Source organism: Marmota monax, unplaced genomic scaffold, assembly GCF_021218885.2.
Source record: "Marmota monax isolate L192 unplaced genomic scaffold, Marmota_monax_Labrador192_F-V1.1 WCK01_AAM20220418_F8-fsc00116, whole genome shotgun sequence".
Classification (NCBI taxonomy): Eukaryota; Metazoa; Chordata; class Mammalia; order Rodentia; family Sciuridae; genus Marmota; species Marmota monax.
The window spans coordinates 4,194,877-4,214,638 of record NW_026695220.1 but is presented as its reverse complement, the minus strand read 5'-3'; the positions used below and the strand labels follow the sequence as shown (position 1 = coordinate 4,214,638).

At 35.3% G+C, this 19,762-nt stretch overlaps 1 protein-coding gene across 1 annotated transcript in view; it reads left to right on the top strand.

Moving 5' to 3' along the window:
- Eys (eyes shut homolog) overlaps positions 1 to 19,762 on the top strand; it is a 1,592,434-nt gene that overhangs the window by 1,559,009 nt on the left and 13,663 nt on the right. Inside the window, 1 exon segment of the mRNA XM_046432606.1 lies at positions 5,768 to 5,940. Coding sequence (XP_046288562.1) covers positions 5,768 to 5,940 — 173 coding nt within the window.

The window sequence follows — 19,762 nt, the reverse complement described above, 5'->3', positions numbered from 1 at the left end:
TTGTAGAACTCGGTTGTGTATCCATCTGGTCCTAGTCTTTTCTTGGTTGTTAGGCTTCTGATGGCATCTTCTATTTTGTCACTTGAAATTGATCTGCTTAAATTGTGTATATCATCCTGATTTAATTTGGGCAAGTCATATGACTCTAGAAATTTGTTGATGCATTCGACATTTTCTATTTTCTTGGAGTACAAGTTTTCAAAATAATTTCTAATTATCTTCTGTATTTCTGTAGTGTCTGTTGTGATATTTCAGTTTTCATAGTAATTTGAGTTTTCTCTCTCCTTCTCTTCGTTACCATGGCTAAGCATCTGTCAATTTTATTTATTTATTTCAAAGAACTAACTTTTTGTTCTGTCAATTTTTTCAATTGTTTCTTTTGTTTCAATTTTATTTATTTAAGCTCTGATTTTAATTATTCCTGTCTTCTACTGCTTTTGGTGTTGAGTTGTTCTTCTTTTTCTAGGGCTTTGAGATGTAATGTTAAGTCATTTGTTTGTTGACTTTTTCTTCTTATAACTAACCATTTGAAATAAAAACTATGAGAAGAATTATATGAGGTTCTAGTTAATTTAAATATTATTTTATAGGCTTACAGCATCTATATTATATTATGCCTAACATAATTTAAGCTATTTCTAATAATAGAATAAATATTTTATTTCAACAACATTATGTACTATATCTCAAATATTCAAAATAATTTTAAATAAATAAAATAAAATAAATATTTTATGATTGCTAGGTCTGTTTATAAATAAGACAGTGAGACATTTTGTACTTAGCTTTGTCTTTTTTCAAATGACAAAAAATGAACCACTAGAGGGTGCAATCATCATTTACAAATAAATTTTTTATTTTTATTTTTAAATTCTTTAAGAATTTTAAGTAGCGTTTTTACTATAGTTTTATTTCTTTTGTGAAATTGGTAACTCCTTCTATTTTTTGTATAAAAGGTCTTTACACATTTCTGCTCCTTGTGATCTTTAAACAATAATCAAAATCATACGTAACTGTGGTATTCTGCATTTTGTCTTCACTTTAGAAAATCCTATACAATTTTTCATTTTTTTATCGAAAACTATTTATTTATATGCAACAAGCATATGTTTTCTTTCATCACAACCCATCTAAATATACTGTTTAATGCCCCAAAGATATTTGTTTGTCTTTTTATGGATGTGCCTCAGGCTTCTAGCCATAAATTCCAAATAGATGAAAATTTGCACTTTAAATTCCTTCTGGAACCAAAGACTATCAGTGCATTGGTGAACAAGTTGCTGGTCATGTTATTTGTGTTTCATCCATTGGCTCCTGGATTTGAGCAGCATCTTTCCGTGTTATGCACTGGACACCTGAGCAACTGCAATCTGGCTGGCCTTTACCCTACAAGCCTCCCCTCTCCTGGAGCTAGAGTTCACTCCTTACAGGTCTTCTGCCCACCCTTTATGACCTAACCTAATGCAGTGTACATAATAGACACCAAAATTATATATAGGGGGGCTGGGTTTGTGGCTCAGTGGTAGAATGCTTCCCTGGCATATGTAAGGCACTGGATTCGAGCCTGAGCACCACATAAAAACAAATAAATAAAATAAAGGTATTGTGTCCATCTACAACTAAATTTTTTTAAAAAAATAAAAAATATAAAAAATAAATATATATATATATACATATACATATATATGATAGAAATGAATCCTTATGGGGCATAAATTTGATTTATACTATCAAGTAGTAAAGGAAAATAGGAATTCAAAATGAGTATATTTTTATAAATATGTGTATGTAGACCCTTAATCATTTTTACTTTAATAAATCATTTTTAGGTCAGTACAGTTCAAAAAGCCTGTAAAAATGATCCACATTTTCGATTACATATAATTCTATTATTTTAGGTGCACTCTCATAGGCTGATAATGGGAATGTAAATTGGTACAATTATTATGGTGGGCAGGCTGGGATATGCATCTAAAGCGAAGAAGTCATGTTGACATTTGAATTTTTCCTAAGTAAATGATTGAAGGTATCCAAAGATCTATTAGCTACAGGAGTTTTATCACAATATTGTTAATAGAAAATGGAAAATTAAAAACATAACATATCTCACAAATAACAATGAGAATGAATTTTATTTCATCAATTTAATGTCATAATATTCAATTATTAAATATAAGGTTTGGATTAGAAGTTAATAAACATGGAAAGATGTTTATAAATATTGTAAAGACTTTTTAGGTTTATTTGTAGGAAGTTCTCTTTGCAGATTTTGTGGAGAATTAGATATACTGAGTGATTATTCCAAATGAAAATACTCAAATCTGAATAAATATAAAATGTATACTTTCAGAATATTTCCTTCCATCTGAAGTGAAAACAATCCATTTACAAAGCCCAAATGAAATGAAAGCAAGATCCTGAGGAGTAAGCCTCAGAGTTGGCTTTGCCCTGAATTCTACTGAAACCTGGAGACTTTAAATTTACCCTTTCAGGGCAACATAGGTTACCATGGAATTATCTCAGATAGGGAACCTAATAGGAAACTCCTCACAGGCCTAGAACCAAAAACAGCTACATGCACAGTATAAAAATAAATGAGAAACAAATGCCATTTTACACAGAGACATTGGGTAAATTTGCCTATCTTACACTTTGAACTAGTTGAAGAGAAAATACCTGAAAGAGAAAAAGGCTAAAAATAGTTAATATACCTCTCAAGAGAAAAACAAAGTAGCAGAACTTGCTGCTCTAGACATCCAGACTTCTAAAGCTGGAGAAATGAAGACTGTGATATTGACCCAGATATTAGTCTAAACTAGATCTAGGCCTTTCAACATGGTTCATCAGTGGAAAAGGGTGAACTGTTTAACAGAGTGCTAGGACTATTGGTTGTCCACATGGAGAACTAACTGCACCTCACGTTGAACACACAAAAAAAATAACTTTAGGTGTATTAAGACTTAAATGTAAAGGACAAAAATGTAATTTGAAAGATAACATATAACAACTATTTGATCTTGTAATATGGAAGAATTTCACAAATAAGGGTCTCACAAAATTCAAACCATAAAAGGAAATATTAAAATTTCAATGACACAGAAATTATGACCCTCTATTCATCAAGTTATATAGCAATGACAATGAACCAGGTCTACACAGGTGAATCCTAAAACCAACTCTGAATAAAAATTGAAGCGAGTAATTATCTCGAATTTCAGGACAATGTCAGCTCCCTGTAGGATAGGTCAGGAGGCTCTCAGGGCAAGCACACATGTGACCTTCAAAGTCCTGGTCATTCTCTGGGAGATTTGGGGGTAAAGTAGGTTCAAAGACATTCATTTTATCATTAATTTTAAACTGTATTTATACATGTTATGCATAATGTACTTCAAATTGATTTTAAACAAGAGACTATAAAACACAATGCAAAGCATTTTTAATGTTAAAATTTGCTTAGCTGGACAAGGTGGCATGTGCCTGTAATCCCAACTACTCAGGATGCTGAGGCAAGAGGATCACAAGTTCAAAGCCAGCCTCAGCAACTTCAGGAGAACTTGTCTCAGAATAAAATGGACTGGTGATAAACTTCAGTGGTAAAGTGCCTCTGTGTTTGATTCCCAGTGCCAAAAAAAAAAAAAATGTAAAACTTGATTAAACAAAATAGTAGTAAGATACATGCTAAGTGGTAAAAAATAGCTTTGCCATAATCAGAAGTGGATCAGGTGATTTGTTTTAATTTTATAATATTTTTATCTGTTGTTTCTGTAAAGTGATAAAGGACGTTAACACTGTTTACAGAAAGAGTGCCAGTTGTCCTCATTTCCCTTCTATATGGTATATAATGTGTGTCATATAGTTTGATCCAACTAGGAAGGTTATAAACTACCTTCAATCCATAGAATCTGTGAGGGTTAACGACTGGGGTAAAGAAAACACAAAATTACAGACACTTCCATTTTCTACTTGCCTTATCTTGACTTGTTTACAGTAGAAATTATACATTGGTGATGCTTTTCAAATCCCCCAGCGTGCTCTTGGTGTCAACTATATCTATAGTTTGCCAGCAAATAATGACCGTTGTAATACATTGAGAACAAAAAAGAGTGACCCTTTGTTTATGTGTGTGTTTGATTTGAAATAGTTATGTTACTGTTCCTTCAAAAATCAATGTGTTAAATAAAATAATTGTCATGCATTAAAAAAAAAATGACCCAGGACTCATGGATGTACTCATAAAGTAAATTTGCTTGTGTTTATCACTTTCTTTTTTGTACCTGCATAGGGGACTCAACATTTATGTGCTCCTAAATTGAAACATGGGGAAGCCTGCTGAATTTTCTGTTTCTACTTGAAAAATAAACACGTTAATTTTCAAACAACTCATTAATTTAAAGGACCCACTTCAATATACTGATCAATACTTGCCTCTTCAAGACTGGTACCTGAAACCCAGCCAGGGACTCTGGTTTGAATGGAAGGTGGTGGGAAGGAGGTGTGATCCACTGTTGCTTTTCCTCAGCCTACTGGTTTCTAACCCTAGACCCCATGCCCTATCTTAGAATGTGCTTCTTTGGTACTATTTTAAATAGATTTAGTCCTCTCTGGCAGCGATTTAAAGCTGACACTCTACTATGTCATTTAATGAGGGCTGCCAGATTTAGGGAGAAAAGGAGACAATACAGGGTGCCCAGATAAATTTGAATTTCAAATAAACAACAAATAATTTTCAGCATATCCAATATACTGTTTACCTGAAATTCAAATACAGTATGAGATATGCTTACACACGTACAAAAAAAAAAAAAATCAATGTTTATCAGACATTTCAAATTTACCCAGTGCCCTGTATTTGCCTGGTAACTCCTACCTTTGGTCGGTCCATCAGCAACTCCCTTACTTGGGCCTCTCCCAGTATTACACTGTAAACCCAAGCAAGGTCTCTCTTCCAACTGGGTCCTCCCTGCCAGCCTTCATAGTCTGCATCAAGCATAAGCTGATCGACGGCCTTTTACTACTGAAGTCTCTAAAGCCGGGAGGACAGCTCTTGTGCATGATCCCTTTTTTATGCCCTCTGTCTGATGTTTCTAAGAGTGTTGCATACCTTCCCTGAGATTCACTTATATGTGACACACCCCTGGCAAGATTCCTCAAGAGCTAGGCCTCTGTGTTTTCCTGTACAAGGGAACATATAAGAAACTCTCCAAGTAATCCTGCTGAATCTCCTTTCTCCAGATTTAAGGTTAAGAGGCAGAAACTCCAGACCCAGCCCTCCCCCTGGTGGTGTGCAGAAAAGGAGAGGGACCTACAGTGTGGTTTTGTCAAAAAAAATTATTCTGCCCAGGTACAGTAGCACATGCCTGTAGTCCCAGCAACTCTGGAGGCTGAGGCAGGAGAATTGCCATGTTTGAGACCAACCTCAGAAAATTAGTGAGACCCTGTCTCAAAATAAAAAAAATATAAAAGGGCTGGGATATAGCTCAGTGGTAGAGCACCCCATTCCCCAATACCAAAAAATAAAAAGAAAGAAATTATTTTCATAAAATCTTCTATTTCCATGCTTTGAACCTTTTTAAATACTTGATATGGAGTTCAGTAATCTTATAACCAGTTATTAATGCTTTCCTTTGACAATTTGGATCTTGATTGCTTGAATCACAATGCACCTAGGTAATCTTGGGACCTAATTAAAGTTGCAAACTTTACATCAGAGTGATAACAAGAGTATATCCAGCCCTATTCAAGTGCTAATTTCTCTCTCAACCTACAGCTGCAACTGTCCCACAGGGTGGAAAGGAGCATTCTGCACAGAGACAGTCACTTCCTGTGATCCTGAACACGACCCTCCACACCACTGCAGCAAGGGAGCAACCTGTATTTCATTGCCTCATGGGTACACCTGTTACTGTCCTCTAGGAACCACTGGAATCTACTGTGAACAAGGTGAGGCTGAATTTCAAGTCATTTTTTGTCCATCAATTTAACTAAATTTAGGAACTACAAAGTCAATTTTTCTTTACAGAAAATAAAGATAAGAAATACATATAATAAAAGTAGAGTCTGCTTTCTTCTGTTCCTACTATATTGGACATTGTATTTTACAGACAGAATAATAATCAAGATCCAGTTAGTACAAAAATACAGCTTTATTTTTAGGATTGCTTTGACGTATTAACTCTAAACTCCCTGTCTGTGTAGTCTATGTGTTCTAGATCTTTTGTGCTAAATGTAGTTAACCAAATGAGGTTTGATTCATAACTCCCTTCTAGAACAATACTGTATGTTTGTGCTTTTCCATCTAATTCGAAACTATCCGTTGAGTGTGGAGGCAAATGCTTTTAATCTCAGTGACTCAGGAGACTGAGGCAGGAAGATCTCCAAGATCAAGGGGCCAGTCTAGGCAACTCAGATCCTGTCTCTAAATAAAATAAAAGGACTGGAACCTCTGAATTCAATTCCCAGTACAACAACAACAACAACAGTAATAATAAAGCCTATTTTATCAGCTACAGAGAGAGAAGAGAGAAATTTAAAAGGTAAAATGTTCCCAAGTCTAGTGGGATCAATAAAGAGCAATAATGTCCAACCAATTAGAGAAACTATGGCTCTTCCTCTGAGGGAGCTCAACAATGTCCTGGGTACTCCTCACCTGTGCAATAACTAGTGCTAAGAGTACTTCAAGATTTGAGCTATCTTCCCTTTAATCCCAGCTGGGACTTTCAGAACAGCAGTGTTGAGAGCAACAACCAAGTCAAGATGGCTCCTGACATTTTGCCAGAAGGAGTGGTTTAGGGGTAGCACCAGTGAGCCATTAAGATGATGATAATTAAGTTAAGTGCCGCAGTCTGGCTGGGCACACAATCACGAGCCACCACACAGTTTGTAGATTCAAACAGCAACTCTTTATTCCCGAACTCACACCAGCTGTCTACAATCACGTTCTGGGGAAATCCACGTTCTCTGCCCAAATCCACATCCACTGGGCTTCTCTCTCCCCAAAAATACTGTCTGAATCCCGTGAGAACTCAAGGGGAACTCAGGCAGCAGGATACGCCCTATTCCCAGCAGGAATAATCTTAAACCTGGAACGCCCTAAACCCGATTATCCTAAACCGGGAACACCCTAATCTGCCCTGGTCCTTGAGCAAGGTCACCTACATGCAATGTCACTGCAAAATGTCCTATTTCCATGAGTCCTTCCACTAAGCAACATGGGGTACGCTGGCAAGGAAATTGTCATACCTACTTGGCTAATGGCTCCCAGCAGTTAAGCTGTGTATAATTATTAAGATAATGACTGATTGCTGTAACTGGATGATGCTAAATTGAAACAAGCTGTGTATTCAGTTGTGTATATAAACCTCTGCTGTCGGGCAATAAGGCAGCTCCTGCTACCTCGGGTGCCCGCTACTTTTGAGTTCTCGCGGAGTTCCCATTGAGTTCCTGTGGAGTTCTCGCAATAAAGTAGTTCCTGTTTGAACCTACAAGTGGCTCGTGACCTCCCGGTTATTTGTGCCCAGCCAGACTGCGGCACAGCAGCAGTGAATCCAGAAAACTCAGCTCAAAACTTCACCAAGACGAGCAGAGCACCTGTATTACTTCAACAAATCACTTCACCAAGATTAGCAGAGCACCTGTGTTACTGCAAAAGCAATAGCAATGAGGAACTGAAAAAATAATAGGGCAAGTAACATAAAGGCTAATGAATGTGAAAGTAGGGCAAGCTAAGTTTTTGAAGTGTAAAGCTCAAATGATAAAATTTGGGAGATTAAACCAAAGTTTGTACAGATGTGTATTTATATAGGTAGATAATATTTATATGCATACAAATAAATTATATAGAGATATAAAAAAACAGGTGGATAGATAGGTAGAAATAGGAATAGCTATAATAATAAGATTGCAAAATAAAAGCCCAGAAAGTTTGATAAAAGATACCAAAAATTTCATAGAATTCTGAACACAAAGTTAAGCAAAGATACACCCTGATACATGATAGAATAGGACTTCGGTTAGAATATTTTGCAATCCAGGGAAGTCATTAAAATGTTATTGCAGAATTATGGCTCACAAACATTTTTCAAGATAAATAATATGTCCAGTTTCTCATATGTGCAAATTGCTTATTTGCTCTTTTCTCCTTATCAAAACTCTTTCCTATAGTAGTTTAATAACTACTATATGTTATTAATTTTAATTTATTATAGTAAAGCTTATATATAAACTTTCTTAAATTATAAATCTCTTCTCAATTTCTTTTCCCCATATTATTGGCAAATTTCATTTTTACATGAACTAGTTTTAATACTACTAAATTCTAGCTATTGAACATTGTTGACATTTAGCCAAGTTAGATTCCATAATGTGTGTGTGTTTTAATTTTCAGACTAGCAGATATTGGAAATATATCCATTTTTCCTACATTTTTCCATCCATAGTGTAATTTTTTCCTTTCATTCATTTCTATTCCTCAGGACAAGAACTCATGTCCACACTGGCATTTTGAATGAAACAGGCAATATTCAAGCTACTTACCCATTTTTCCTAATGGAAAGAATATTTTATGGTCCAAGCAGCCTCTGGTTTCCACTGAAATTAATATTTGCTAGTGGAGAATTTCAGTTATTCAAGTTCTTCGAACACATGGGGTGCTTTCTGGCCAAGTTCTTTGTTTTCATAATAGTACAGAAATGAGTACAAAACACAACAGATGACAGTTTCAGGAATCATTGCTATTTTTAGATTCTCATTTTCAGGTATATTTGGCCATGTGGAGTTACAGCAGGTAATGCACAAACTTTATGCATAGGAAAAAAAATAGTTTTGGTCTTCATATATTTCCCCAATTTCAAACTCATAGGGATATTTAATAAGAATGTGGTTACATGTCTATTAGATTCTTTATAACTTTATAATAGTCATAAATAGACACTAGCTAGGACTCCTGGGAGTAAACATTTTACTTTAGTTTTTTGTTTTTTTCTGAGTTCTTCAGTACTTGTCAAATCATAAGTGAAACTCAGAGACAAAATGAATTACAAGTAGTAGTTCTGAAGTTTAGTGACTCTCAAGCTTTCTGAGCACCTAAAGGCATGCATACAGCAGCTGAATTTGCAAACAGAGAAACAGATATAACTGTCATTTCCTAACCTTGAACTTTGGACAAGCAACTTAATTTCCCTGAACCTCGGGTTCTCTTATGTGGAAAGCATGTATTTAAGAATCTCTCTTAGGGGGATTTCTGGCCAATATTCAGTAAGACTCCATTCTTCTTGTCAAGTCCTAAATCAATAAGTAATATTTTTATGAGGCAGTGAGTGAAAATATAAGAACTCTAAGATATCTATGAGATTTTTATTCAACAAATTTTTTTTATTTTTTTTATTCAAGATACTATTAATAAGCAAGAAGCATTTACAATGGATTTTCAGTTCTTTATTGCTGAAGTTTCCTCCCTCAAAATGTTTTATATGTTGAGTCACAATATGCCTCACCCATCATTCTTGGAAAGTAGACCAAAAAAAAAAAAAGTTACTACTTTCCCTGAGGCAGATCTACCTATCTTCCTTTTCTTTTATTTGGAGGGTGAGGTAAAGGTACTAGAGTTTGAACCCAGAGGCACTTTACCACTGAGCTACATACCAAGTCCTTTTTATTTCTTATTTGGAGACAAGATCTCACTAATTTCTTAGGGTCTCACTAAATCTCCCAGGCTGGCCTCAAATTTGGGATCCTCCTGCCTCAGCCTCCTGAGTCACTGGAATTATAGTGTCCACCACCATGCCTGGTTCAACCCATCTTTTTTTAACCTGGAATGATTGACAGTGATGCAATCCAACCACAAACTTTATTTTATAATTTGGAATGCTGAGAGGCAGGCTTTCCATAGTTTCTAATGAACATATCACAACATGATAGCACATTTAAAAAATTATAACAATAATGGAAGATATAAATATTATAAAATGTCTCTATTTCATTTCCTCCTTTTGTTAAAATCTTCATAATTCATCTTAAGAAAAACAGGAAAAGCAACACTACATTCTAGTGACCAAGGACTATTACAAGGCTAAATGTCAAGAAAGCCTTACGGTCTCCGAGGCAGGAATCTCCTAGCACATCCCAATAAAGGCAATAATGAGGAGTCAATGAAATGAAGAGGCCTCCACGGTGCCTAGCACATAACTAGCACACCATAAATATTAACTCCCTCCTAGACAGGAAGGGAAAAAACATTGAGTTACAGGAAGGCCATGATCACACAGACATTTGATCTAGGGGGTTTGCTAGGTGTTGAACCCAGAACCTTGCACATGTTGGGCAAGTGCTCTGTCATTCTACCACTGAGCTGAATCCATAGACCTTTCTATTTTTATCTTAAGACAAGATTTCACTAAGTTTCCCAGGCTGGCCTCAAACTTGTGATCCCCCAGCCTCAGCCTCACAAGTAGCTGGGACTGCAGGTATGCGCCACTCTGTCCAGCTGATCATCTTTATTTTAAAAAAATTGGTTAGTTTTAATAGATACATTTTTAATATTTGGTAGTTCAAATTTTTTCAAGTTCATATATTTTACTGGTACATTATAATTATACATAATAGTGAGATTTGCTGTTACATACTAATTCATACACACAATATAACAATATAATTTGGTAACTTTAGTTTTGATTCTTAAGTTAAAATATTTTAAACTTCCTATTTTAAAGAGAAAATATTGTTTTACTAAGAAATGTTATAAAGATTTTTCAAACTATTATATTAAGATGGTAAACACAAACTTTTCAAAGTAACCGAACAAAATATTTTAAAAATATTTATTCTCAATAGAGTCATATCAAATTAAATCAAATTCTCCATAAATTTTACAAAAGTATTTATGGAGAAACCTCTAAGGCAATATGGAGCTATCCAAAGCACTATAAAGTGTTGTTTTTTTTTTCAAAGAGCTAAAAATTTAGGTGGAGATCAGGCAACCATCTATGAAAATAAATAAACTTGAATAATCTGAATATAAGAGAAAGAAATAGCCAGGGTACTAAAGCTTTAATTCTAAATTAATGATACAACAAGCGCATGATTTCTGGCTAAGGGTACCCCAAATAGGCATTCAAAAGCAACGGAATTAAGTTAGGATTCAAAGGATGGGTAAGATTTGAGTAGTCTCATATAAGACAGAGCAGAGTGAGGTAATCTCTCCTAAGAGTGAGAACTGCCTCAAAAAAGCATTTAGAAAAGAATGGGAAAATTAAATGGTGTCCAACAGCACATTTTAAAGATCATTCATGGTGACCAAGTGGGGATTCTTAATAGCACTACAGCAATTGTTCCACAAACACACAAAAACACACACACACACACACACAAAATGTGTGTGTGTGTTTGTGAAACAATTAAGGACAAAATCACATAATCATCTCAATAGATGCAAAAAAGGCATATGATAAAATCTCTTCACGATAAAAACTTTGACCAAATTAGGTACATAAGGAATGTATCTCAACATAATACAAGCCCTATATAACAAGCTCATACCCAACTTCATACAGAATGGAGAAAGGCTGAAAACTTCTAAGATTTGGAGCAAGCCAAGGAAACCTCTTCCATCACTTTTGTTCAACAAAGTACTGGAAGTCCTAGCCAGAGCAATCAGGCAAGAATAGAAAGAAAAAAATGGCATCCAAATAGGAAAGGAGGAAATCAAATTGTCACTACTTGCAGGTGGCATGATTTTTATATGGAAAATTCTGAAGACACCACCAAAAACTATTAGAACTGTTAAATGAATTTAGCAAAGTTGCAGGATATTAAATTGACATACAAAAATCAGTAGTACTGCTATACATTGATAGCAAATTACCTGAAAAAGAAATCAAGCAATTAATCCCATTTACAAATGCTATAAAAATAATAAAACTCTAGGAATAAGTGTAACCAATGAAGTATAAAATCTCTATAATGGGGATGGGGATGTGGCTCAAGCGGTAGCGCGCTCGCCTGGCATAGGTGCGACCCGGGTTCGATCCTCAGCACCACATACAAACAAAGATGTTGTGTCTGCCGAAAACTAATAAATAAATATTAAAAATTCTCTCTCTCTCTTAAAAAAAAAGATTGTTAGAATTAATAAATTAGAAATATTGAAAGATACAAAATCAGTGTATAAAAATCAGTTCCATTTAAAAAAGTTTTTTTTAAATTAAAAAAAAATAAAATCTCTATAATAAGTGTTGGGGTTGTGGCTCAGCAGTAGAGCTCTTGCCTAGCACGTGCAAAGCCCTGGGTTCGATCCTCAGCACCGCATAAAAATAAGTAAATAAAATAAAGGTATTGTGCCCAACTACAACTAAAAAAATACATATTTTTTTAAAATCCCTACAATAAAACAGAAAGAGGAGAAAATGCAATAAAATAGAAACAGTTACTCAATATCCTCAATATCACTGAGGAAATGCAAATCAAAACCACAATGGGATATACCTCACTCAAATGACAATGTTTATTATCAAAGGATAACAAGTATTGGGGCTGAGTATATAGCTCAGTTGGTAGAGTGTCTGCCTAACATTCACAAGGCCCTGGGTTCAATCCCCAGAACCATCAAAAATGAAATAACAGAATAGGTAAGAATAGGAAGTAAAGGGAACTTTGCACACTGTTGATGGGAATATAAATTATAAAGAATATAAGTAATCCATTGTGGAAAACAGTAAAGGAGGTTCTTCAAATTTTTAAAAATGGAACTACCGTATGATCTAGCAATCTCATTACTGTGTATCCTTCCACTACTGGAAATACAAAGGGAATGAAATCAATATGTCCAGGAGATAACTGCACTTCCAGATTATTTGCAGCACTATTCATAATTGCCAAGAAATGAAAACAACAAAAGTGTTCATCAACTGATAAGTGGATAAAGAAAGTGTGGTACATTTGCACAACAAAACACTATTCAGCCTTTAAAAGTTAAAAAAGAAATTCTATCATTTGTGACAACATGGGTGGAACTTGGAGGACACTATCATAAGTGAAATAAGTGGGCATAGAAAGGCAAATAGCAATGGTCACTCATATATGGAATCTAAAAAGTTGATATCACAGAAGTTAAGAGACTGGAGAGAGTAGGGTGGAAGGAGAAATGAGGAAAGATTGGCCAACAGATACTGAATTATGGAAAGGAAGGAGAAATAAATTCTAATTTTTTTTGCACCGTAGGGTACTACAGATCATGATAATGCACTGCATATTTTTAAAGTTAGCCAAAAAGTTGAACACAAAGAATCCAATTTAAAAAATGGGCTAACAAACTAAGCAGACACTTCTCAGAATAAGACTTAGAAATGGCCAACAATTACATGAAAAAGCTAAATTTCACTAATCATCAGAGAAATGAAAATTAAAACCACAATGAGATATCATCTTACTGTAGTTAGAATGGCTATCATCAAAAATACACACAAAATAATAATAACAACAACAAATGCTGGTGAGAATGTAGAGAAAAGGGAATGTAAATAAGTACAACCATTATGGACAACAGTATGGAGATTCTTCAAAAAACTAAAAGCAGAATTACAATATGACTCAGTATTTTCACTACCAAGTATATATCTAAATAAAATTAAATCATTGCACCAAAAAGATACCTGCACTCCCAAGTTTACTGCAGCACTATTCACAGGCCAAAATATGGAATCACCCCAGATGCCCTGCAGTGAATGAATGGATAAAGAAATGGTGTGTTTACCCAATGGAATATTTTTCTGCCTTTAAAAAAAAAAAAAAATCCTGTCATTTGCAGCCATACTGAAGGAACTGGAGGTCCTCATGTTAATTGAAACAAGTCAGTCAGAAAGATAAATACCACAAGTTCTCACTCATATTTTAGAAACTAAGTTAACCTTGAGGACACATGGAATAGAGAGTGGTCAACAGAGACTGGGAAGGGAAGGAGGGAGGGAGAAACAAAAGAAGTTCAATAAAGGATTATCAAAACAGAATCGAGGTATTACTTCTGGTTCTTCTCTAACACAGTAGGGTAACCATTGGTTAAAAGAATTTGTGGTATATTTCAAAATGACTAGAAGAGTGGACTGGGGTTGTAGCTCAGTGGTAGAGGGCAGCCCAGTATATGTGAGGCACTGGGTTCAATCCTCAGGACCACATAAAAATAAATAAATAAAATAAAGGTAGTGTGCCCATCTACAATTAAAAAAAAATTTAAATGCCTAGAAGAGTACAAATTCCCAACACATAAAAATGACTAGTGGTTAAAGAGACAGAAATGCTTATTACCCTGACTTGTCTATTACACATTGTATACTTATACGAAGTTACCATAATTTACTCCATAAAGGTATACAAATGTTGGGTCTCAAGAAAAGAATGCAATTTATATTTTTTGCGAATGAAGGATTCTGAAAAAAATGAGTATTTTGAAAATAGATGACTATTCAAATATTTAATTTTTAAATTAAAAGAGCTTATAAAACTTTTTTTAAAAGAGAGGTTATTGAATATTTTTACCACAAAATGATTAACAAATGCTTAAGGAAACAGAGATGTTTACCCAGATTTGAACATTACACAATGTACACACGTATCAAAACATCACATGGTACATGGTGTCTTCATCCTCACTGGCTGTACTTGTAAGACTCCATGGGAACAGAGCTTTTTGGATTCAGACACCTGTTTGCTTAGGTCAGGTACCCCATAAATATGTATAATTTTGTCTTTAAAATCACTTACAAATGTGAGTAAACCCCTCCATGTGAGAAGGAAATTTGTGCCAAGAAAGGCCTGCACTAATATGCTTGTGGGAAAAAAGGTATGAAGAACGCTAGGTTAAAAAGTCATGAGCAGTAGTAGCATGCTGCCCCAGAAGGCAACTTTTACACAGATAGTGTTCAATTGACACTTATAATCTGGACAATGATTGTCCACCCAGAAGGCACAGGCACATAATGAACATATCCCGGAAACTTCTGTAAATATGCCTTTGAGATTCTCAAAATAGCCATAAATCTTCCTAAGAAATTGGTCTGTAACAACAGCCGACTTCAATGTGACGGTTCCAAATAGCCTGAGAGCTCACAGCAAAAATAAACATATTTTTAAATTAGCCAAGATAGTGGTAGAAAAATTAAATATGCCCTCATACCAATAAAAGGAAAGGAAAGGGAAGAGAAGAGAAAAATAAAGAAGGGATTGAAAGGGAAGGACAAAGAAGAAAAAACAAGGTCTGAAACATGACATGAGATTCATTAGAAAACTAGCTTTGGGTTTCTGAGAAGTCTAAGAAAAACATAAAGTACACAAGTTGCCTAATTTGAAAAATAATAATAAAAGCACATCAGTCATCACTCTAAGAAGAGAACTATGTCCTAGTTTTGAACTCTAATAAAAATGTATTGAGCAAGCACCAATTAACAAAAGAAGGAGGAGGAAAAGGAGAAGGAGAACAAGTCTAATATAATATATGTTACCATTGAGGAAATTTTTCTAAAAAATGAGGAGACATTATGTATCTGGTCATTTTTTATATTGAAACAATTAAAACTAAGAATATATAGTATTAAATCACAGTTCTATAAATATATTCCATAAGATAAATTAAGTAGCTCTCTAATGTTCTTGAAGACTATTCAAATAATGGTCAATCCTCCAAGCAAATAATTATTTAATATTTTTATGAGAAAATTTTTATTCTTAGATATTATATCAGCCAAGTTTTTGATAGACCACAGCAAAAAACATTAAAAAGTAAAGTCCCTGTAGAAGTCCAGGTTTTCCAGTTATTAGTTGAAAGGATCATTATATGCTTTGCTTTCTAGATTTATCAGTGACAAGTTGATAATTTATTATGAAAATTTAAAAGTTTAACTTATCACCTGCTCAAATCTTCAAATTCTGCTCTGTAAAACAAGGAGTAGAACATCTCATTCTAAAAGATTTTGATAGTAGGAATTACCAGATGCCTCTATCATAAAACAATCGTGTAATTCTGTAGAATACTTAATTTTCATCAACGTTCAGTCTTGATGGGTCTCCAAAGATCACTTAGAACAAAATACCCACCCAAATATCTAAACGAGTTAAACTGTTACATAGAGTTGTTCCACATTATCCATCTGGGTGCTGAAGAAAGTCATCCTAAAGGGATGGTTTTATTTTTTCAATAATTGATACTTAACCATTCCTTCTGTTAGCAATTAGCCAAGAGGTTCAATTGCTCATTTACACAACTCCCAGTAGACTCTGACAATACTACATGCCTCCACAAAGAGAGAAGATTCTTCGCTTCCCTTTTTACTACAATAACAAAGTATGTACCTAGTTTTCCAGAATTTGTCAAGCTGCTTAGATTGTAATGAAGAGAGGTCAAGTCCTAAGGCTTCCTATAGTTAAAGATAGGAAAGGCTCTTTTCTAGCCACTAGATTGTTAATGCAATAAAGCTTCTGGGACAGAAACTGAAGAAGGGGCCAAGAAGCTGCAGTGAAACCAAAAACACTTATCCCCAGACCTGAGGGCAAAGAATAGATTACTAGATACTACAAAAATCTTAAATTATTCTTACTCTTTCTCTAACAATGGAACAGAACATAGCTATGGCGTAGCAGAAACAGCTGTGGCTAAAGCAAAAATTACTTCATTAAACACAATGAAGAGAACATAAAATTGAGAACCCTGTAATTCCCTGAGAACAAAGCTGATGTGCCTCTGGGAGGATTATCCTTTTAAACTCATAGACATGGTATGTGCAGATCAGAGCTACTTATTTACTGGAAAACATGCTTTGAGTTCCTCTTGAAGAACAAATGCTCTGGGAATGTAAGTCATCTATTTTAGAAACCTTGAGGTACACCAATGAGAGCAGGATGATTTGGTAGGAAACAGTCTTCACTAGGATTTATTCAACTTAAAGTGATTAAATAGATGGGCTGAAATTAGCAGTTACTGCATCCGAGGTAGGGAGGCGATGACATTTACAAAGCAGGACGGGAACTTGCAGAGCTTAACATGGGAAGAGAACTGTGCTTCAAAAGCAGAGATGTGGGTCAGCAAGACGACGAACTAGGAAACTACAGGCTCTCCTTGCCTGACAAAGACACCACGTTCACAACAATATTGAGGCCTGAAAACCGCAGTGAAAACTCTGAGATCAACGGAGAAGCCACCGCACCCAGCTCTTCATGAAACAAAGGCAGAAATCCCATGAACAGTAAGAGAATTCACAGCAGTTGGCACACTCACTCCAGACCCTCCCTCAGCTTAACGCAGAGCAACTGGAAGAATCGCCCGCTCTGGGACAGAAACTGAAGAAAGGGCCAGGAGTCCGCCCCGCACCTGACAGGGAACTTGTTTCTGTCTCATCAGACCTCAAGAGTGCTGACAGGATTGGCACCAGAGTTCAAAAACCGTTGAAAACAAAGGTGAGCAGAATGTTGGAACTGCAGTTCCACAAACGACACCAGGGGGAGGGAGAAATCAGAAAACATTTGAGAAGTTTTCCAGCCTCGCTGATCGCAAAGGGTCTCCCCCTGCACAACGTCGGTAAGCAAAGATTGGGACATGGAGGAGTTGTTTCAAACGCCCAATCCCAGCAAAAAAAAAAAAAAAAAAAAAGGAAGAAAGAAAATTACAAAGCACACAAACATGAAACTATGGCCCAATGGAGGAAACAAAAATAAAACTCCAGAAACCAATCCTTAAAAAAAGCAGATCTAGGGCTGGGGCTATAGCTCAGTGGAAGAGCCCTTGCCTAGTATGTGTGAGGCACTGGGTTCCATCTTCAGCACCGCATAAAATAAACAGATAAAATAAGGGCATGCTGTCCATACACACTAAAAAAAAAAAATTAAAGCAGATCTATGAGCTGCTTGATAATAACTTTAAAATAACTAATATAAGGACCTTAATGAGTTAAAAGAGAACATGGACAACTAAATGAAATCAGAAAAATTATGCATAAACAAAATGAAAGTATCGACAATGACAACAACAAAAAAAATTAAAGAAAAACAGAAATTCTAGAACTGAAAGTAAAATGACTGAACAACTCATTAGAGGGTTGTAACAGCAAACTTGATCTGGCAGAAGAATCAACAAGTCAAGGAAAAACAGAAATTATCTAGTAGGATAAACAAAAAGAAGAAAAGCAAAGAAAATCTAAAGGGATGGCTCAAAATGGATTAAAAATCTAAACATAAGATCCAAAACTAGTCCTAGAGGAAAACATAATGTACATACACAATGGAATACTATCAGCCTTTAAAAAGAAGAAAATCCTCTTACTTGTGACTTCATGGATGCACCCGGAAGACCTTTTGTTAAGTGAAATAAACTAGGCACACAACATTTTATATATAGAATATAAAAAAGCCAAACTCATAAAGACAGTGGAATGGTGGTTACCAGAGACTGGGAGCAGGTGACATGCAGGGCTGTTGGTCAAAGGACACAAGATGTCAGTCAGTTAAAAAAGAGGAAGAAGTTTAAGAACTCTTCAGTATATCACAGTGTCTATAGTTAACAAGAGTTTTGCATCCTCACCACACACACAAAAAATGATATGTGAGGTAACATGTATATTCATTAGCTTTATTTAGCTGTTCCACAACACACATATATTAAAACATCATGTTGTACACCATAAATTTGTATGTTTATATATTTGTTTCTAGTAACATCATGACCTCCAGTTTCATGATTGGAGTGGGGTTAATCATGTTAATGGTCCACCATACTGCTGGAAACAAAAGAAGCCCTTCTGGCATGTGTTCACATAATACATTAGAAACTATCGAAGAAAATTAAGAGTGCTATAATATGGCACCAGAAATGGAACACCATCATTTGGTCCTGAGCTTTCATGAGCAGACACTGACAGAACCTGGTTGCTGATGTTGGTGGTAGGGAAAGGAAACTGATATCCTATAACTAATATCCTAAACCTTCCTCACCCTACCTCACCAGCCTCATTGAAGAAGAAAAATAAAAAGAAACTGCATTTGATCTAAAAAAAACCCAAAAATTATGTAGGCCAAATATCATGGTAACTCACAGACAACTCAACTGATGAGTTGAAAATTAGAGTATGCTATATGTGTAATATGAATTGAATCGCATTCTGCTGTCATATATAACAAATTAGAATATATTTTCAAAACACACACAAAAAAGTTAGCATATGCTTGAACCTAAAAAGATATGAATTATGCATAAGAGAAAAAATTAGTATAATGAAAAATAAAAAAGAAGGTGCTAAATTATATTTGTAATCCAGGTTTTTTTCATATTTCACTATTTTGTGTGTGCAGTTTGGAAGCACATGACTACTTTTAAAATCTAAAGCAAGAAAATGATGATTTTTTCACAAAGCTTGCTTCTTTCTAGTGCCTTTGAGTCTTCTCATACTACGCCCCTCACTGCTGCTGCTGTAATTGCAGCTAGGTGACATTCAGTAACTCCAGAAAACACTCCTGCTGGGCACCTCACTCTCTACTGCTGGAGACATCAAGTTCAAGGGTGGGGGCTGGGGTTGTGGATCAGCGGTAGAGAGCTTGCTTAGCATGTTCGAGGTTCTGGGTTTGATCCTCAGCACCACATAAAAATAAATAAAAGTATTGGAAAATAAATATTTTTTTAAAAAAGAGTGCAAGAGTGTTCAAAGCCTGAATGTTCTCTCTGATAAGTGAATGTTGACCCATAAGGGGGGGGGGGGTTGGATTTTGATTGGGCAAAGAGGAGGGAGGGAAAGGG